General features: G+C 42.1%; 1 protein-coding gene and 1 long non-coding RNA gene across 2 annotated transcripts in view; one reads left to right on the top strand and one right to left on the bottom strand.

The window, feature by feature from the left end:
* Window positions 1–3,753: 3,753 nt before the first annotated feature.
* On the bottom strand, window positions 3,754–8,610 carry LOC141564187 (uncharacterized). The gene is made up of 3 exons (XR_012488586.1): window positions 8,035–8,610; window positions 6,296–6,355; window positions 3,754–5,108 (listed from the first exon to the last, which is right to left on the bottom strand). It is a non-coding gene; the product is annotated as an uncharacterized LOC141564187 (long non-coding RNA).
* GPR157 (G protein-coupled receptor 157) overlaps window positions 7,445–20,515 on the top strand; it is a 46,676-nt gene continuing 33,605 nt past the window's right edge. The window contains exon 1 of the mRNA XM_074306351.1: window positions 7,445–8,387. Coding sequence (XP_074162452.1) covers window positions 7,993–8,387 — 395 coding nt within the window. The 5' untranslated portion in view covers window positions 7,445–7,992. The remainder of the gene's footprint in view (window positions 8,388–20,515) is intronic.

Raw genomic sequence — 20,515 nt, forward strand, 5'->3', positions numbered from 1 at the left:
GCTTTAGGCCACACAGATTATGATTTGCAGAGTAGGTGCTGACCTGCACTAAGAGAAGGGCCTTTGTCACCCTGGAGTTCCATATACCAACAAAATCACAAGTTCAGTTCTAGGCCCTACAAAGTGTCAGGCTCTGTCCTAGGTGCTGAGGATGCAAATAATGAAAGAGCCCCAGCCCTCAAGGAGCTTTGCAGAGTAGGTGCTGACCTGCACTAAGAGAAGGGCCTTTGTCACCCTGGAGTTCCATATACCAACAAAATCACAAGTTCAGTTCTAGGCCCTACAATGTGTCAGGCTCTGTCCTAGGTGCTGAGGATGCAAATAATGAAAGAGCTCCAGCCCTCAAGGAGCTTACAACCTATAATCCCTTTGGATCATATGTTGGTTATAATGGCTCTTTCATTTGCTACATGGCTCTTTGGCATTTAACACAGAGAACTCTGAGGCTTGCAAAGCCATACTATTTTATTTGAGCCTCACTACAGTTTTATGAAGGAAGTGCTACTGGTTTTATTCTCTGCATTGTACAAAAGAGCAGCTGGGGCTCATAGAAATCACAGTAAGTGTCAGACGCAGGATTTGAACTCAGGATTCCCTGTAAGACCAGCACACTTCCCACTATGCCATACAGATGAGTATTTTTAACTTCAGAAATCCCTTCTTCTCTAGATCCTAACCCAAAATAGCATGAGCTTGCCAGAAACTTGATGTAGGTTCTGCTTAGTACTAGGCGTGTTCACTAAAATGCAAGTTAAGTCAGCAGGGACTGTGCATTATTTATCTTTTCATTTCCTGCCTCTTGGAGGGTGCCTTGCACATAAAAAGCACTTACTAAAAGGTTTTAGAATTGGATTTATTGAATGTAATTTAGAGCATCTGCAAAAAATCATTCCTTTGTAAAGTTAGTTAGTGTGGACCTTAGAATTCTTCTAACCCAAGTGTCTCACTTTACAGATAAGGAAACTGAGGCTTACAGAGAAGAAGGAACTGGCCTAAGATCTCACAGGCCGTTAAATCCCAAAGCTAAGGATTCAAACTGAGATCCAAGGGCTATAAACCCAATACTCTTTTCATTGTATCATTTTGAGAAAATGCAGAGAAAAAAATTCATACTTTCTATTCTGATTCATTTAATTATATATACATGTCAGAATATATATACATGTATGTCTATCAGTATAGATATAGATATAGATGGATATACACATATGTATATCCATCTATATCTGTAGTTGTTGTCAAGTTCTGAAATAAACCAAAGTCATGAGTTGAGGAATAAAGCATTTTCAATTGAGATAACAGGGTGTTAAATGCCTCTACCTTGGGAGATGTCCCATTAGTGAAGAACACAGTGGATTTCCCAACACACAGACCCATGAAAAGTCTTTATGTTTTTAGGAGGAGAGGGGGAGAAGGTAGTTTGACATAGCAAAGCCTGATGATGAGGCCCTAGTGGCTCTTGGCAATCTGGGTAAGGAAAACCCCTTACGTTTTTGCCCTTCATACTATCAATCCCAACCAAAGAGGTCAAGGATATTAAAAGCTAATATCCAGCTTGAGCTGGATTCCTCTACAAGGCAGAATCTCAGGGTGGGACTCGGGTGTAGTTCATCTCTACCAGTAGATTTTATCTTAAATTTAGGAGTGGAAGGACTCTACTGGAATTCATAACATTGCTAGGGTAATGAAGGGATGGTGTCTGTTAACATTATATTTTGTATTAATTTGTTTTGTCTTTAATAGTGCTGGTTTCAAGTAAGGAAGGCCAAAGTTAGAGCCCTCTTTCTATGACTGCAGGCAAATCACTAAACAAATGTAAGCCACAGGTGACAACATGATTATGTTACAAACAGTTGTTGTCTGAGTTGGTGGAGGGAGTTCCCACAGCTCCAAATTCACAGCTGCTTCACATATTTAAATATTATTTTTGACACAGCAAACACATTCCAACAAACACCCAGACTGGTCCCTGCCCTCTTCTCTCTTGTTAAATGTCAGTTAAAGCATAATACAACATCTCTGTGTGATCCTTTGAGGAGGAAGTCAATAGCAAAAACTCCATCCCTTCCAACTCTGGCAGACATTTCTCTGAAATGATTACAGAGTGCCAAATCTTAACTAGCTATCAAGATAGATCTGCAAAACCTGGTTTTCTTTGAAGAGGGCTAAGAAAGTATTTGCAAACTGACTAGAAAGCATCATCTATAGTTTCTCTGAAGGGGAAGGCTAGAAAGAAAGACCCTTTTACAGGGTTTTCTTGTCAGGGCCACAACTTGGAAAATCTGAAATCAGAGGGCCTGTGTACTAGCTGTATGATCTAAGGCAAGTCCTCTTGGTCTTAGTTTCCTCATTTGTAAAATGTTGGGCTTTAACTAATACAACTTGAAAATCCCTTCCAGATAAAGGAGGGAAAGGGACCCACATGTACAAAAATGTTTGTGGCAGTCCTTTTTGTAGTGGCTAGAAACTGGAAACTGAGTGGATGCCCATCAGTTGGAGAATGACTAAATGAAATGTGGTATACAAATGTTATGGAATATTATTGTTCTCTAAGAAATGACCAACAGGATGATTTCAGAGAGGCTTGGAGAGACTTCCATCAACTGATGCTGCGTGAAATGAGCAGGACCAGGAGATCATTATATATGGCAACAACAAAATTACACAATGATCAATTCTGATGGATGTGGCTCTCTTCAACAGAGATGATTCAAACCAGTGCCAATTGTTCAGTAATGAAGTTCTCCCAGAAAGAGAACTATGGGAAATGAGTGTGGACCACAACATAGCATTTCCACTCTTTCTGTTAGTTTGCTTGCATTCTTGTTTTACTTCTCAGGTTTTTTGTGTGTTTTTTTTTTTTTTTACTTTCTAGATACAATTTATCTTGTGCAGCAAGATAACTGTATAAATATGTATACATATATTGAATTTAACATATACTTTAACATACTTTACATGTATTAAACTACCTGCCATCTAGGGGAGGGGGTGGGGCAAGGAGGGGAAAAGTTGGAACAGAAGGTTTTGCAAGGGTTGAAAAATTACCCATGCATAAAAAGCTATAATAATTTAAAAAAAAAAAAAAAAGAAAAGAAAGAAAAGAAAGAAAGAAAGTCCCTTCCAGATCTAAATCTATGAGCCTACACCTCTCAGGACTTACTTTTTTTATCTATCAAGTCAGGGAGTTGGAGGTCCATGAATTTTAGGAAATATTTTGATAACTGTTTTATTTTAATTGGTTTCCTTTGTAATCCATATCTTTTATTTTAGATATTTAGAAACATGATTCCAAGAAGGGGTCAATAAAAAAAGATCCATGATAAAAAAAAAAAAAAACAACAACAACAACAACAACAAAACCCTCTCTGGCCCAGATGACTTCTAAAAATTCTTTCTTGCTCTGTTATCATCTCTGAATTATGCTAAGCATAATTCTACTTCTGGGTGAAGAAACACATGATCCATCACTGGGCTAATGAAAGAAGGAAGCTAGTTCCAGAACTGAAGAAATCGGGTTCTTTCTTACCCTTCCCATCATAGATAACAGCCCAGCTGTGGCTCCAATCAGCCCCAGGGCTTGCTGAGGTCCATGAGAGAGTTTTCTCTCTCCTCCTCCGGAGAGGACGTCTGTTTATTTCACAACAAAACGCAAACAAGTTCTTTCAGAAAATTTGTTCCAGTTGAGCAGTTGTCCCAATTTGACTAGAGAGAACTTGCAATCTTGCACCAAGTACTGAGTTAGACACTAGAGAAAGTTTAATTTTTATTTAGAATTGGGAAGGGGAAAATGGAGGGTAGTGTTGGGACATCACAGGGACACATATATAATAATGCAGAGTCATTTTGAGAAGACTGAGGGAATCCCAGCAGGATCTTGTGTTAATGATAGATAGCTGGTGAACTGAGGAAATGATGGACATTGTGGTGAAGTAGATAGAGTGCTGAGCCTGGAGTCAGGATGTTTAATGGTTACATGTAATAGAAAAGCTCTGGACCTCAGTTTCCACATCTATTAAAAATGTAACCTGTGTGACTTTGAGCTCTCACTTCACTTCTGTTTCCTCTTAGCTTTCCCAACTGTCAAATGAGAACAATAATTATTATTATTAACACACAGGGTTGTTGTGAGAGGAAGGAAAGCCCATGAGAAATATACTTTACATATATGAGAAATATACATTACATATACTTTTCCTATTGCCTAGGAGCATGAGAGAATACATGACTTGTCCAAGGTCATCCCACTAGGAAGTGTCAGAAGCCTGGATTGAACACTGGTTCTCCTAACTCTGAAATCAGCTCTCTACCCCCAATATCACACTGTGGGGATCTCTTTGTAGTAGTACTAATGAATCAAGGCAAAACACCCAAAGAGGAAAATTGGACAAACCAGCTTCTCATTCCACCATTTTCCCCAGCCGCAGGGGAAGTCTTCATGGTTTATGTTTAAGAAAACACTGGAGTGGCCCTGTGAGAACAGGATGAGGGTCAGAGGTAGACTCAAAAATTGGAGAAGTCGCCAGGGAAATTTGTAGAATGCAGGACACTGTCCCTGATTGGACACTATCCCAATTGTGTTCCCAATGTTGTTGAGAACAGAGCTCTTTGTGAAGACTGGTACTGGGAGTGTGTAATTGTGTTTGTGTGTGTGTATATGTGTGTGCACAACACCCAAATGGGATGGATGCACATCCCATTTGCCACCAAGGTGGTGATATTAACAGGTTATGCCCTTGACTGTCCAGTCTGAAATGGAAGGACAGCTGAAAGGTGGGGCGCCTTTTTGTCATCAGCTGCTTTTGACATAAGACAGCAGAAGTAAGAGTGGAGTCTGTCGGGCACCAGAAAAATCCATCTGGCTTCCTGGGAATTCCCCCTAGAATGATGGAGTGCTAAGACTGTGAAAGAAGAGGTAGAAAGAATGTAGCTATTTAGATGGAATCCGACTTCAAAGGAAGCTGGAACTCCTGGAATGGCTGGGACTCTCTGGTGTCCCAGAGATCTTTTCCACATTCAATTTCATTCCGATCAAATGGGTCTAGTCGCTAGCAGTTCCCCAAACAGGACAATGCACTCCCTCTCCTGGGGTCTTTGCCTGAGTGGTCCTGGGTGCATTAGGAAAATCAGGCAGTTGGAATCTGCTTTGTGATCCAAGCTCTATTTAACTCACCTGGTGATTCATGACTGCACTCCAGCTTCAGTTTCCTCCTCTGAAAAATGAGGATGTTAGAAGCAGCTTCTAAGGTCCGTGTTTGGCTTTCAACCTGTGATCCTGACTGTACATCACCACACCCACTTTTAACTGAGACTCCTCAGCTTCCTCCAAAGCTCTTTTCAGGTGCTTCCTATAGGTTTCTTTTGATTGCATTTATTAACGAGCCCCCCACTCTTTGAAATGACTTTGTCTATTCTTTGCTTGAGAGTCTTTGTAACTTAGTGGATAAACAGCCCAAAGCCCAAGATTTGTGGTTCATCCCACCTCTGACATACACACAGGTTGTGTGACCCTGAGAAGTTTTCTCTAAGATGATAGCCCAGATTCCCTAAATCAATGAAACCAAAGACCCAGGCCTTCTTCCTCTATTATTCATATCTTTATGTACATGTTGAGTGTTGTCCCTTTCCACTCCCCATACTGTAAATTTCTCGGGGACAAGGACTGGTTAATTTTATTCCCAGTTGCCTCTCTATTCCTCTTTCCTGGACCACAGAAGATGAGAATAAATATTTTCTGAATTGAATTTCTGTGTGTGGAGTGTTTGTTGGGATCACTCCAGAGGGTGGCCTTTTCACCAGAGGAAATATGAATGGGATCTGAGGCCTGGATTCTGCGTATGGAAATCCTGGTCGTTTGCCCAAGATGCTTTGCTAGACAGAGTCTATCCATCATGGTTAAAGGAAACCTGTGGCTGTTCTGAGGCCACTTAATTCATAACTATCGCCAACGATATGTTGCTGGCCCTAACGTCACGGTGCCCTAACAATGGAAACCTGAATGTCCAGTATTTTTGCCTATAAAAATCAATAGTTGATTATTAGTTTCTTAAATTTCTTTGTAGGCTTTTAAAGTGAGAGAAGGTAATGATAAAACTTATGTGTTTCTTCCTATTTTTAAGAAGCAAGTATCCTACAGGCCCCTAGGTCAATAGGGTTCATTCGTCTTCTTAACTGGGCATGTCAAAGTGATTTCCAGCCCTTGTCAAAAAAAAAATTTGAGAGGAGGGAGGTACTCATCATATTATTGGATGTAATCCACCAGTCAGAGTCAGGCAGCCTAGAGTTCAAATCTCACCTCAGAAACTGTGTAGACTCAAGCAAACTCTCTTCCTCTTTGGGTCTCAGTTTCTTCCTCCTAAAATGAATCGACCAGATAGTGTTTAAAGGTGATTCAGACAGTCTTTAAAGGTGTTCTAAATCTAGGATCTTATTCTTATCTCTATATGGGGCATTCGCATTGTGGGCGAACCCTCCAACAATAAAGATCTGGAATCCTTTTTAAGTGATGACCTAGAGAGCCGCCTGAGGCCCCTGAGAGGTCCACGGTGGGCTAATGTCGGAAGCAGTTCTTGAACTCAGATCTTCAATCCGTCTCTCATTTAATAAGAGGGGAAAATACCTTCTGGTCGGAAGCGACAGTAATTTAAGGTGGGGGGGAGAAAGGGGCAGCTAGGTGGTGCAGTGGATAGAGCACCAGCCTTGAATTCAGGAGGAGCCGAGTTCGAATTTGGTCTCAGACACTTAACACTGCCTGCCTATGTGACCCTGGGCAAGTCACTTAACCCCAGCCTCAGGGGGGGGGGGGAAAGAGGGGGGAAAAAGCACCAAAAGAAAAATCAAATGAGCTCAACTGGTAAGTCGCTCGCAGGGCCTGGCCTAGTGGAGACGGCACCTAATGAGCTTGTTCCCCTCCCCCTTAAAGAAGTGGTCTCTGTCCCATCCGAGCCCAGGCGGGGTTGTCAGGGAAGAATTCTGTAAAACGAGGTGATGGATGATGGTCCGAGTTGCACTGGCTTCCACCCAGAGTGAGAGGGGGAGCTCCAGCCGCAGATGGGTGCGGGGCTGTCGGGCTCAGGAGGGGGGGGTCCTTAGGGGAATTCCAACCCATTCTAAGTGACTTGAACAGAAAGCACCTGCTTCTTGTTTCTCTGACCAACAAAGGACTAGGGGATCACAGCCAAGGCTTCCCTGCGGAGGGAAAAAAGGGAAAAGAAAGCGAAAGAATTCGTGTCCGAAATGTTAAGCCTTTTCAGAAAGGTTACGGGGGTCTTTTTATGGGGGGGGTCCTGGAGAAGACTGTGGGGGCTCGGGAGATGGCGGTTGATTATCCTCGGGACGCAGCAGCTGGAGCCAGCTGAGCCGGCCGGGCCGGGCCGGGCCGGGGGCGGGGAGGGGCCGGACAGGGGGCGGGGCCGGGCCACGATTGGGGCGGGGTCGAGCCGAGCTCTGGAGAGTCTGGGGCAAAGCCCGGGCCGCTGCTCCGGCTCACATGACGCCGCTGCCCCGCGGCGAGAGGGGGCGAACTGGCGGGTCCGGGTGCAAGGCTCCGGGACGGGAGCAGCTGGAGCAGCCGTCCCTCGGGACCCCCCAAGCAGCGCCCTCGGCTCCGGCCGCAGGCCACCCCGCCACCGCCGCCAGTGGGAACTTTCTGGGGCTGAAGTTGCCGGGTCCCTCTCCCGCTGCTTCCGCGCTGCCTCCCCCAGACTTCTCCCTCTCCGGGCTTGCGTCCTCCTCGTCGGGCCTCTTTGTTCAGCACCCCTTCTCCCTCGCGTCCCCCCTCTTCTCCAGCCCTTTCCACTTTTCCCTCTCTCCCCGAGACGTCCTAGCCCTTCCCCTGCACTTCCCAGTCTCACTTCTTTCCCTTCTTCGCCCGGCCCCACGACAGCATCTTTCCTGGGCCCCCCTCTCTCCTCCCTCTGAGACTTCCACGGTCTCCGCTCCTTCCCCGCCCTGGCTGGCCCAGGTTCCCTTCGCGCCTCCCTCTCCCTGGCCATGCTGCACCCCCCGAAGCCGGCGCCCTCCACCCTGGTCTACCCTTCGGAGAAGATCGTGGTCCTGCTGTCCTGCGTCCTGTCCTTCCTGGGCTCCAGCCTCCTCATAGGCACCCACGCCCTGTGGCCGGACCTGAGGAGCCGAGCCCGGCAGCTGCTCCTTTTTCTGTCCCTGGCCGACCTGCTGTCCGCCGCCTCCTACTTCTACGGGGTCCTCCAGGACTTCCAGGACACCACGTGGGACTGCGTGGTGCAGGGAGCCCTCTCCACCTTCGCCAACACCAGCTCCTTCTTCTGGACCGTCGCCATCGCCATCTATCTGTACCTCACCATCGTCCGCAGCGGCCAGGGCCCCTGGGCTGGGACGCGGCTCCTTTACTGCTTCCACATCATCAGGTGGGTCACGCTCCGGGACTGCTCGCCCAGAGAGCACCCCGCTGCCCTCCGCTGCCTCCCTGCCCGGGCTTTCAGGGGGTTGCGTGTTTGGTTTTTACAAAGTTGTCCCTCCAGGGTAAGCTCCTGGTGGACAGTCCCAGCTTCCCTCTAGTTAGGACACACTTGTAGCTTCAGGATTAACTGGGGGACACGGGAGGAGACACAGTCTTCACCTAGCGTAACTGACTGCGTTCAATGTTTCCAGCCTGTATTAGGGAGGAAAGAGTAGGCGTGTTCTCTCGGCTTGAAAGGACAAGTTGAAACAGAAGGAGGCTTACTTACCGGAAATAAACCTTCCAAGCAGATCCTCTCCCACCCTAGGGTGGCTGGATGAGACTGATGATACATGGATAAGACAGACGATAGGTGCATAGATAGATAAGTGGGTAGAGACGGACACAGATGATAGGCAGGTGGATAGATAGATAAATGCAGAGAGACAGATGATATAGATAGATAGATGGATAGATTGACAGATGGATAGATAGATAAATATATAGAGACAGGTGATAGATATAGACAAATTGGATAGGTGGATAGATAGATAAGTGGCAGACACAGGTGATAGGTAGGTAGATAGATAAATGCAGAAAAACAAACAGATGATAGATATAGATAGATGGATGGATAGATAGATAGATGCACTGAGACAGATGATAGATGGATGACAGACAGATAGGTGGATAGATAGATAAGTGGATAGAGATAGACACAGATGATAGACAGGTGGATAGATAGATAAATGCAGAGAGACAGGCGATAGATATAGACAAATTGGATAGGTGGATAGATGAATAGATAGATGGATAGATAGATAAGTGGCTAGAAACAGACAGACACCGGTGATAGGTGGGTAGATAAATGCAGAAAGACAAACAGATGATAGATATAGATAGATGGATGGATAGATAGATAGATGCATTGAGACAGATGATAGATGGATGACAGACGGATAGGTGGATACACTGATGATAGATAAATGGGTAGAGATAGACACAGATGATAGACAGGTGGATAGATAGATAAATGCAGAGAGACAGATGATATAGATAGATAGATGGATAGATTGACGGATGGATAGATAGATAATTACATAGAGACAGGCAATAGATATAGACATATTGGATAGGTGGATAGATGAATAGATAGATGGATGGATTGACGGATGGATAGATAGACAAATACATAGAGACAGGTGACAGATATAGACATATTGGATAGTTGGATAGATGAATAGATAGATGGATAGATAAATAAGTGGCTAGAAACAGACAGACACAGGTGATAGGTGGATAGATAAATGCAGAAAGACAAACAGATGATAGATATAGATAGATGGATAGATAGATAGATGCATTGAGACAGATGATAGATGGATGACAGACAGATAGGTGGATAGATAGATAAATGGGTAGAGATAAACAGATGATAGACAGGTGGATAGATAAATGCAGAGAGACAAATAGATGATAGATATAGATAGATGGATAGATTGACAGATGGATGGATAGATAGATGCATTGAGGCAGACAGATGATAAATATAGATAGATGGCTAGATTGAAGGATAGGTGGATAAATGGATAGATAAATGGACAGAGAGACACAGATGATAGGTGGATAGATGGATAGACGGGTGACTAGAGATACATAAGTGAGTAGAGACAAACATGATAGGGATAGATAAGTGGATAGAGACAGAGAGACATGTGAGAGAGAGAGATGGATACCTGATTGATTGATAGATGATATAGAGAGAGCATTTATTAAGGTCATTTGTTGTACCAAGTACTTTGTCAAGCAGAATGAGCAGCTAAGGGAGTTAATTGGATTAGAAAGAAGGTTCAAGCAAAGGCCATAGGCACACTTATAGGATAAATAGATTTTGAGCTACAAAGGACCTGAGTGGCCAATAGGGTCCAGCCCCTCATTTTCCAAAAAAGGCTTCAGAACTCTGAGGTGCCTTCCCTCTCTTAGATCTTGTGATTGGCTCAGTGTTGCACCTCCAAAAGCAGGTCACCTAATGAGCATAACCAAGGTTAGGTTGTCTGAAACATTAGTAGCATAGCCTGCCCTGACTTTTTCCATTTTAGGTGGGAAGAGGAAACAAGGGTGAGATTCTAGCTTTTGTAAGTTGAGTGGTTGCCTTCTTAATGATTTGTCCAGCTTGACTTTGTAGATGTGCTCCTCCCTTAAAGACCTTGAAAGAAAAGTAGGATAGGGTTAGTGCTAGAAGAGACCTTACTATCATCAAGTCCACCTCCTGCTTTTTACAGATGTGGAAACCAAGGAGCATAAAGGGGACCCCGTACCCCTGATGCTTCTGCTACCTCTGACTATCTGAGCAAGAAGACACTTCAGTGTCTTCTGCTAGAAAATGAGCCAGCAAAGTAGATAGCTTCTGAGTTCCCTTACAACTCTAGATCTGTGAAATTATGACTTCCCCAAGATTACATTTGTTAAAAGTGGAAAAGCTGGCATTTGAATCCAAGTCTCATTTCAAAATAAAGTGCTTTCTTGATTTCCTCCTGTTTTTCTCCTCTCTTCCTCCTCCTTCCTCCTTCTCCTCTCTTTTTCTCTTTCTGTTTCTCTCTCTCCCTTCCCCCCTCTCTCTGTCTCTGTCTCTCTCTCTTTTCCCCCTCCTTCCCTCCCTCCCTCCCTTCCTCCCTTTCTTCTTCTCCATCCTCTCTTTCTCTCTTTGCTCTGTCTCCCTCTATTCCCTCTCTTTTTTCTCTCTCCCTTCTTCTTTTTCTTCTCCTCTTCCTCTTCCTTTTTCTTTTCCTTCTCTCTGTCTCTGCCCTCACACTCCCTACTGAAAAATGGTTGACTTCTCACTAGTGACTCAGCTGAGTTGATTTTGTAAAGGGTTCATCACAGTAACTGGTTCAAAGGTACTTAACACATGCTGGTTCCTTTCCCCTTATTCTCAGCTTATCCAGCATGGTAGTCCCCTCCAGGGAAGGATTTATGGATGGAGGAGGGAGGGTTTAGCTGGGGGGTCCTGTTACCAGAGCTGGGAAACACATTGTATTTCTTTGATGTCTGACTTTTCCATTACTATCCTGTGCTACTCATCTCAATCAATCTAAGGAATCCATCAACCACCTGTGAAGGGAAAGGAACGTTGCTAATCTGTGCAAAAACAGTTGTTTTCAAGGCCAATGTCCCTGGGCAACAGAGTGAGGTATCCCAGTTCTCTCATTGCTTACCAGCTCTGAGTCTTTCTTCATCCATAAAATGGGAGAATAATCTCTGTACATCACTGGGCTGTTATAGAGAAAAATACTCTTGTCACTTTAAATCTCTACTGAAATATGAAATGGGAGTAGTGAGTATCAATCAGGCTGTCCAATCCATTGTTTATTACTAAATTTGGGGGAGATGAAGACAAAAAAATACAAAAATGATGCAATCTCTTCCATCAGAGAGCTTATATTTTCTCATATGAAACAACACGAATGTTTGAGAAATTTTTGAAGGACAACATATTGTCAGGTATCAAGGGTCTGAGTTTATACAGTTAGGAAAATCTAGATTGGAATCCATCCAGGGATGGGCTGGAGCCAGTTCAAACCAGGATGATTTCAATGTGAGCCTCTATATCTCAGAAATCAGCAAATTCTATAAATCAGATCTTGATTTAATGTTTTGTCCTTATCTGGATTTAAGAAAGTGATGGAGAAAATGTTAATAATGCAGATTAGACATAAAATACCTACTTTTTTACTTTTGGAAAGCTAGTTGTTAAACATTTGCCCTCACACCTCTGAATCCAAGACTTGACCTGTTAACCTTGGGACTTTGGTAACTCACTTAACCTTTGACTCCGAAGCAACTCCCCAAATCTTATGTAAACTTGTTTCATAAAAATGTTTTGTTTTTATACAGCCAATTAACTTTAAGGAGGATATGTGTTAAGGGTAGAATTGATCAAAGGAGGAATAGCAGGAAGTCCTTCATTAAGGTGGGAGATACTGCTATGAAAGACCCATGGAAGAACAGGAAAAAGAAACACAAGGGCAGGCAGTTGGTACAGTGTAAAGAATTCTGGGTGTTTAGGAATCGGGTTTGAATTATGAGTGATTTTTTTATATAGTTTTCTCATCATAAAATGAGATCTGAACATGGATAATCCCCAAGGCTTTTTCTAGTCCTAAATCTATAATCCTATGAAGCTGCTGGCCTGATATAGCTCCAGGAAGTCTTGAATTCAAACCCTATCTCATACACTTACTATCTGTGTGACTTTGGGCAAGTCACTTAACTAGTTCACCTCAGATCACTATCTATAAAATGAGGAAATAATAGTGTTTACCTTCTAGGGTTATTAGAATAAAATAAGGTGTTTGTACAAATGCTTTGTAAACGTTGCTATAGAAATGCTGGCTATTATTATTATTTCCAGTCTGGGAAAAATATCCTGTAGTCAGTTGGTAGGTAAATCACAGTGCTGGAAGCAGGAAATATGTTCCCTGGACACTTCTGTTCCTTTATTTTTTCTTTATTCCAATCACAATAGTCTTTCAGGGACTATCTTGTCTCACAATATCCTTCATTCAACAAATATTTGTTGGTAATTTACTAGTATTTTTGAGCACCTACTATATGCCAGGCATATACAATAAATGAAATAATACCTATGTAAAGAGTTTACATTCTAAAGTAGATAAGAAACTGTTTGAAGAGAGGCAGTATGTACTAAAAACTTCTAAGGGTAGTAGGGAAAATTTCCCCTTGGGTTCTGATTTGAGGGTACCTACCTATAAAGGAGTGCAGGATTCTAAAAGACAGAGGTGAAGAGGATCTGTATACTGCATGCAAGAGCATGGAGTCATGAAATGTGATTCTGAGAGAAGGAAGTAAGCTAGCCTGGCTACTAGGGAAATGTCAATAGTCAAGAAATATTTATTAAAGGGGAAGTTAGTTGGTGTAGTGGATAGAATACCAGCCCTGAAGTCAGGAGGACCTGAGTTCAAATGTGGCCTCAGACACTTAACATTTCCTGACTGTGTGACCTTGAAGTCACTTAACTCCAATTATTTCAGAAGAAAGGAAAGAAGGAAGGAAATGAAAGAAGGAGAAAAGGAAAGGAAGGGAAGAAAGAAGAAAAGGAAAGGAAAGGAAGAAGAAAAGAAAATGAAAGGAAAGGAAAAGAAGAAGAAAAGGAAAGGAAAGGAAGAAGAAAAGAAAAGGAAAGAAAGAAGAAAAGAAATACTTATTATGTGCCAGACATTTTGGTAATAATTGGGGAATACAGATGTGGGGTAGAAAAAACTTTTATAATTTAATGGAAAAAGGCAATGTACAGAAGAAAGCTGAAGGGATAGGGAGGCAGTGAGAGAAGGTGAAGAATATATTTATGAGGGTATAGTAGAAAAGAGAAGTCCAGAATGAGAGAGATGTCTCTCCTGTGCCCCTTCCTTAAAAGAAAGTTTAAGGTTCTACCCCCCAGGTAGAGGCTTAGGAGATCTTAATGAGGACCAAGGCTAATTGGATCTTGCAAGATGAGATTTTCCAATGGAGAGGTTCCTTCCTGGGAGCATGGTAGAGAAGTCCTAAATGAATGCAGCCAGGTAGAAAATGAAATGTTTGAGAAGATGAGTGTGTGAAAAGAAGGGAAGTAACATAAGGGGGGAAGAAAGAACGTGCTGGGAGGTTGTAACTGTAATATAAACTGTAATAAATATAATAATACAATAACTGTAATATAAATAATATAAAGGAAATCCTCCTTGAGAGACTTCAGAATTCTGATGAACAAAGTGAACGATCAGCACTCCATCAGAGGACTGATGACCAAATATGCTCCCATTGTTTTTCAGACAATGGAATAAGATATTCATTTTCTAACTTAACCAATATGTTCATTTGTTTTGCTTGACCAGACTTATTTGTTACCATGTAAATGGATTATTCTTAGGGTTTAGAGGAATTTAGTGGAGAGTGATAGGGATTTTTTTTCTTTTAACAAAAGGAAAATCAACAAAAAATTAAATATACAGAAGAAAAAAAAAAAAAAGACCAGGAGACAAATGGTAATTACTACGATGTTAAATTTGACATATACCTTTTGTTTTAGGGGGAAAAAAACCCAGAAGTTTATGGTTTTATGAATGATACTCTTTTTATTTCTTCTTGCCTTACTAAAATATTCATATTAGGTGATGGTTGTTAAGTTTATAGTTTAAAAAAAATTAAAAAACAAAAAAATAAGCAAAGTAGACTGGAGCTAGATTGTGAAAGGCTTTACACTTTATCCTTGGCATAAAGGGGGCCCTTGAAGGTTATGTAGAGAGACTTGATCAGACTTGTATGTCAGAATCCCTTTGACAGCTGTTCAGAGCATGATGGATAGGCTCCAGAAGTAGAGACCTATTAGGTGGCCACTGTGATAGTTCTCAGAAATGCTGTTGTCAGCATCACATTTATAATTATGGTTTTTTTTTACATCTGTGCTTGGATTTAAGTTAAGCTCTCTATGTTCCAAAGGGACCTCAAAGTTGTTCTTATTTTTTCTTTCCTCTATCCATAAGCTTCTAAGAAGTGAGGTTAATAGGAAGCTGAAAGGAAGACTAACCGCTTTTGTCTTGACAGAAGAGTTTCCATCTGCCTCTGAGGCTGCAGTGCCCACTAAAGCCTGTCACATTTGCCCCAGGTTAGGATCCCCAGACTTGACACTTAGATCAGATCATCCATCTTCAAGATATCCCAATAATCCTTTGGTGGTCGTCTGCTGTCTTAGTCCTTGCTGAGCTGAGCTTGGAGCTTGAAGGTGAAGCTTTGGATGACTGGTATTTTCTTCTTTTCTCATCACCACAGTTAAGTGCTCCAAGGAGCTTTTTTGCTCCTAATGATTAGGCCCTTTTTGTCCCAAACTTGAGACTCTCCAGGAGAGGAAATAAGACTTGATTAAGACATAGCTTCCAGCCCAACAGCTGTCTGAGGCTAAAGACAAGATGACAATATCTTATGTTAAGTTTTCTGGTATTTTTAAGCTTCCCAAGCAACACAGGAAGAAGCCCTGGGAAGGATAGATGTGACATTGTTATTCTTCTTGTATAAGTTAAAAAAAAAAAAAACAACCAAAGTTCCATTGAAAGAATACCTACAATAGAGTTAGAGGCTTGGTCTTAATGCCCTTCCTAACCTGGCGGCTCCTTACCCTTTTGGTCTTACACATACTCTGTGATTCACCCATACTGACCTTCTTGGTCTCTCTTTTCTCTGCCTGTTCCTCAAACCTGGGATACCCTCTCTCCTCATCTCCACCCCCTGGCTTCTTTCAAGTCCCAGCTAACATCCCACCTTGTACAGGAAGATCCCCTTTAATCTTAGTGCCATTCCCCTTTAGTATCTTTAATTTTTTTCCTATTTATGGGTTTGTTAGTACATAATTGTTTGTATGTCATTTCCCTCAATAAGCTCTGCGCTCCTTGTGGAGGTGATGTGATCTATGATGTGGAATTTGGCACCAAATGGTGGCAGGCACTAAAAGTTGGGTTCGGTTCTGTGAAAAATTCACATTGATTGCCTGTCATCTAGGGGAGGGGGTAGAGGGAGGGAGGGGAAAAATTCAGAAAAGAAGTGAGTACAAGAGATGATGTTGTAAAAAAAATTACCCATGTATATGTACTGTCAAAAAAATTATAATTATAAAATTAATTTTAAAAATAAAAGAAAAAAAAAGAAAAATTCACATTGGCCATTCTCTTTGGCAAAAAATAGTTTAGGGAAGAGATTACAGTCAAAATGAAGGAATATAATAGAACTGGGGATGGTAAATATGAAATAGAGTGGGGAGCATGAAAGACAAGTTCCTCAGGGGAACTCACGATTACCCAGTAGAAAGGCAGCACCCATGAGGCTGGGCCATGCCCTTAGGTGACAGTCCTGAATTCTTAGCACCCTAAGAATTAGTTAGCTGTAAGGAGGAGAAATGGGGTTGGGAAGTAGACTGGAGTTAAGGAAGATAGCATGTGGCATGAGGCAGAGTGCCATGGCCATGGAATGCCCCACAAGGAAATTTTATAGGGAAAATTTAATCTCAGGGACATAACTGGGATTTTTGACAGGGCCTGGCAAAGTGAGACTGCTCCAGACCTCTAGAGGGTGGCCCCTCTTGGTCCAAAACACCATTCAGGATCTCAACAGGACAACTATCTTTTACCTTTCTTTGAGTCTCCAGTGCTTAGCAGTGCCTGACACTTAAGTGCTTGTTGACTGGCTGACTAGGCTGAATGATCTTGCATTCTTTTCAGCTTTAAATCAAAGGTCCTAAGGTTTAGGAACTCTGTTCATCTGATTTCTCACTTAACCTCTACCCTTTCCCTACCTCCCCCATGCTTCCAGACATAAGGCAGTTTGGTCCCAAGGGGGAGAGAATAAGTATTTATATCATATATGTGCCAGGCACTTTGCAACTTACTTTACAGATATTATCTCATTTGATCAAGGGCTCTCAATGGCCCAAGCTTTAGCTTCAATCCCTTGAAAATCAATGGTAATTCACAATTTAACATTTTAAAGTGTGCTATTGCCAGAGAGGTAACTTATTTTTCTTTTCTTTCTTTTTTTTTTTTTTAAATTATAGCTTTTTATTGACAAAACATATACATGGGAAATTTTTCAACATTGACCCTTGCAAAAACTTCTGTTCTAACTTTTCCCCTCCTTCTCCCCACCTCCTCCCCTAGATAGCAGGCAGTCCCATACATATTAAACATGTTAAAGTATATGTAACTTATTTTTCTACATTTGTTTCCCTCATGCCCAGATTGGGCTGGGTTCAGAAACTCTTATTTCCCTGATCTGACTATTGCATGCATCACAATTGACTCATGGACCAAAAAAAGTAGGTGTGAGAATAGGGCCCCACCTTTGAAAATAGAACCCCTGCACATTAATCACTCCCTTTAGCCTCCTTTCCATCCAGTTTTAATTCAAACACTAAACTTTCCAATTCCTTGAACTTCCAGAAAAGTAAGGTCGGGGGAATTCTTGGATGGTAATAATTATACTAACAGGATTGTTTCAAGCTATAGGTTATTGAAAAAGGGAAGATAGAATTTTAAGGTTCGCAAAACTCTTTAAATATATCATCTCATTTGAGTTCTGAACACCCTATGAGTTAGGGCTGCTATCATCATTCCTATTTTATGGTTAAGGAGCCTCACAGAGGGATCAAATGACTTGTCCAAATGACTTCTGAGCAAGTAAGTAGCTGGTAAGTAACTTTAACCTTAGGTTTTTCTGACTCCAAGTCACCTTAGGACAATTTCATCACAGATTTAGAACTAGAAGGAATCTTAGGAGCTGTCTACTACAACCCATTAGAGAGGAGGAAGACGGAGCCACAGGTTGGTTAAATGACTTGTTTTTAAATCACTCAAATAGGAGTAAGTAACAGGTGCCTTTGACTCCAGGGGCTCTCTACTCACCATACCATGCTGCTTCTCATCATTGTCATTAGTCACAAATATTATTAAGTACCGACTCTGTCTAGGATGGTGTGATAAGCACTAGACAGGGAGAGAAGGCTTGGTCTCAGACTTCAAAGAGTTTCATTTTGACTTGAGTGACTCAGTACAAGTGTATTGGAGTCACCTCTGGGTTTTTTCTGGCATTGTCTTGGGAGGTTGGGCTACAGACATCCAATCCCTGCCCTCGAGGAGGTTATATTCTACTGAGTTATTCTGATCTATATCCCTTTTTTTATTATAGCTTTTTATTGACAAGATCTATGCATGGGTAATTTTTCATCATTGACCCTTGCAAAAACCTCTATTCCAACTTTTCTCCTCCTTCCCTCCACCCCCTCCCCTAGATGGCAAGTAGTTCGATACATTTTAAATATGTTAAAGTATATGTTAAATACAATATATGTGTACATATTTATATAGTTATCTTGTTGCACAAGAAAAATCAAATTTAGAAAGAAAGGAAAAATAATCTGGGAAGAAAAACAAAAATGCAAGCAAACAATAATAGAAAGAGTGGAAATGCTATGCTGTGGTCCACACTCATTTCCCAGTGTTCTTTTGCTGGATTCTGTTCATCACTGATCATTTGGAACTGATTTGGATCCTCGCATTGTTGAAGAGAACCACTTCCAACTGCTCTGTATCCCAATGGCTCTGGAGGGGAAAGTGAGGCAGGTGACCTTATCCAGCCCTCTCTCACTTCAATCCAATTCACTTGCGTATTACAGTATCACCTCCCAGATGACATGTTCCTCTTCAAAAATGGAGGATAAGCTACAAGAAGAAAAGTGACTTCTTTTCTGTCTTTCCCTCCTCCTGCTTTTCTTGCTTTTGATGGACTTTGGGATGAAATCATTAAAATGTCTGACTTGCCAGGTAGCAGGGGGTGAGAAGGAATAGCAATGGACCTGTGACATCACCTATTAAATATACACTTTTCATTTCGACATTAAAGCATCCAGGGAGATCCGCCGCAAGAGATTTGTTTCTAACTCTCTGGTAAGGCCATCGGAACAAAATACAAATTAAAAAAAAAACCAAACCCTGGTTTCAAGTGCTGTTGATATTTTTCCTCAGCAGGGACTCTCGAGGAATTTTTCCTGCTTGGGAGAATCTTTTAGAGGAATGAACAAAAAAAAAGAAAGAAAGAAAGGGGGAGGGAGAATATTCTACTGGCTTCCCTTTTCCCACTGAGAGATAAGCATATTGTCCAGCTTATCTGTTCAGTCTGATTAGAAACACACAAAACCCACTCTGCAGACTTGTACACTAAGTGACCTCTGCTTTCAACTGAGTTTGGCTGGGAAAATATATGCTATAATAAGTATTTTACGCTAGGGTTCCTTGTCAGCCCTTGGTTCCTTGATGTCTTGGAAAAGAGGACAGGAGAATTAAGGAAAAACCTGCTCAACAGGTTCCCTTCCCCATTGACATAGAGTCTCTCCTAGTCCATGGGTTGGTTGTTAAGAACTCCCCCCCACCGGGTCTTCTCTATAAGAGTGATAACATAATAATTGCTATTTCCATGATGCTTTTAGCTTTGTTTTCTGGAAAAGGGCCTCATTTGAAAGTCACAGTTACCCTGGGAAGTGGGATTCTGAAAAGGAGGCCCAGAGAGGTAGTGACTTTCTCAGGTTGCAGAAGTAATAAGTCAGGATTGGATTTGGAAGCTGTGACTTTGAGTTTGGTAGTCTCTCCTCTGGACCCCGCTGTCCTAGGCCACAGTTTCCTCATCTATGAAATGAGAAGGGGTGTAGACCATTAAATCCATCTTTGTTTATGAGTGCCTCAAGAGTGGCAACTCTCCTTTACCTTTTTTTTCTTTTTGTATCCCCAGTGCTTAGCACAGTACTGGGCAAACAGTAGGTTCTGCATAAATGTTTATTGATTAACTGGCTAGGTAGCCTCGGATCATCCTTCCATCTCCAACTCTGCTATCCTACTACTCTCCCAGACAGATGAGAATCAATATTATTGGAAGTCCCTGTTTCCTTTGTACCCCATCTGATAGTTTAGAAATGTTCCCTTTCACTAGATCCTTATTCTAAAACCTAAAATTAAAGCTCACCTATTCTACTTCTCAGCACACTACTTGGGACACAGTAGTTGCTTAATAAATGCATCATCTCCAAGGGTGTAATCTGTCGTAGCTGTTGTTCAGTCCTTTCAGTCATGTTCAAATTTTCCCGACTGCATGTGGGTTTGCCATTTCCTTTTCTAGCTCATTTTCTAGATGAGGAAACTGAGACAAAGGGGATGAAGGGTCCAGGGTCACACAGCTAGTGAGTGTCTGAGGCTGGATTTGAACTCAGCAATATGAGCTGTCCTGACTCCAGCTCTGGCTCTCCATCCTTTCTGGGGGTATCTAGCTGCCCAGTTTCCTCTGGGGGTTGTATGAAGATACTCCTTGCACTAGAAAGTGTGGATAATATATTGTCGTTGTTAATCTTTGTATCTCTGCCCCAGAAATGGCTCCAGATTGCTTCTCGGGTAGCATGTTATTACTATGAGCCCCCGGTCTTTGTCTGCCTGTGGCTGAAGGACATAGTAATGCTATTTGACCATTTCCTATTGGAGGAAATGCTGAGTTCAGCAAAGTTCCCATCTCTGA

The sequence above is a fragment of the Sminthopsis crassicaudata genome, chromosome 3 (genome assembly GCF_048593235.1).
Source record: "Sminthopsis crassicaudata isolate SCR6 chromosome 3, ASM4859323v1, whole genome shotgun sequence".
In the NCBI taxonomy this organism is placed as follows: Eukaryota; Metazoa; Chordata; class Mammalia; order Dasyuromorphia; family Dasyuridae; genus Sminthopsis; species Sminthopsis crassicaudata.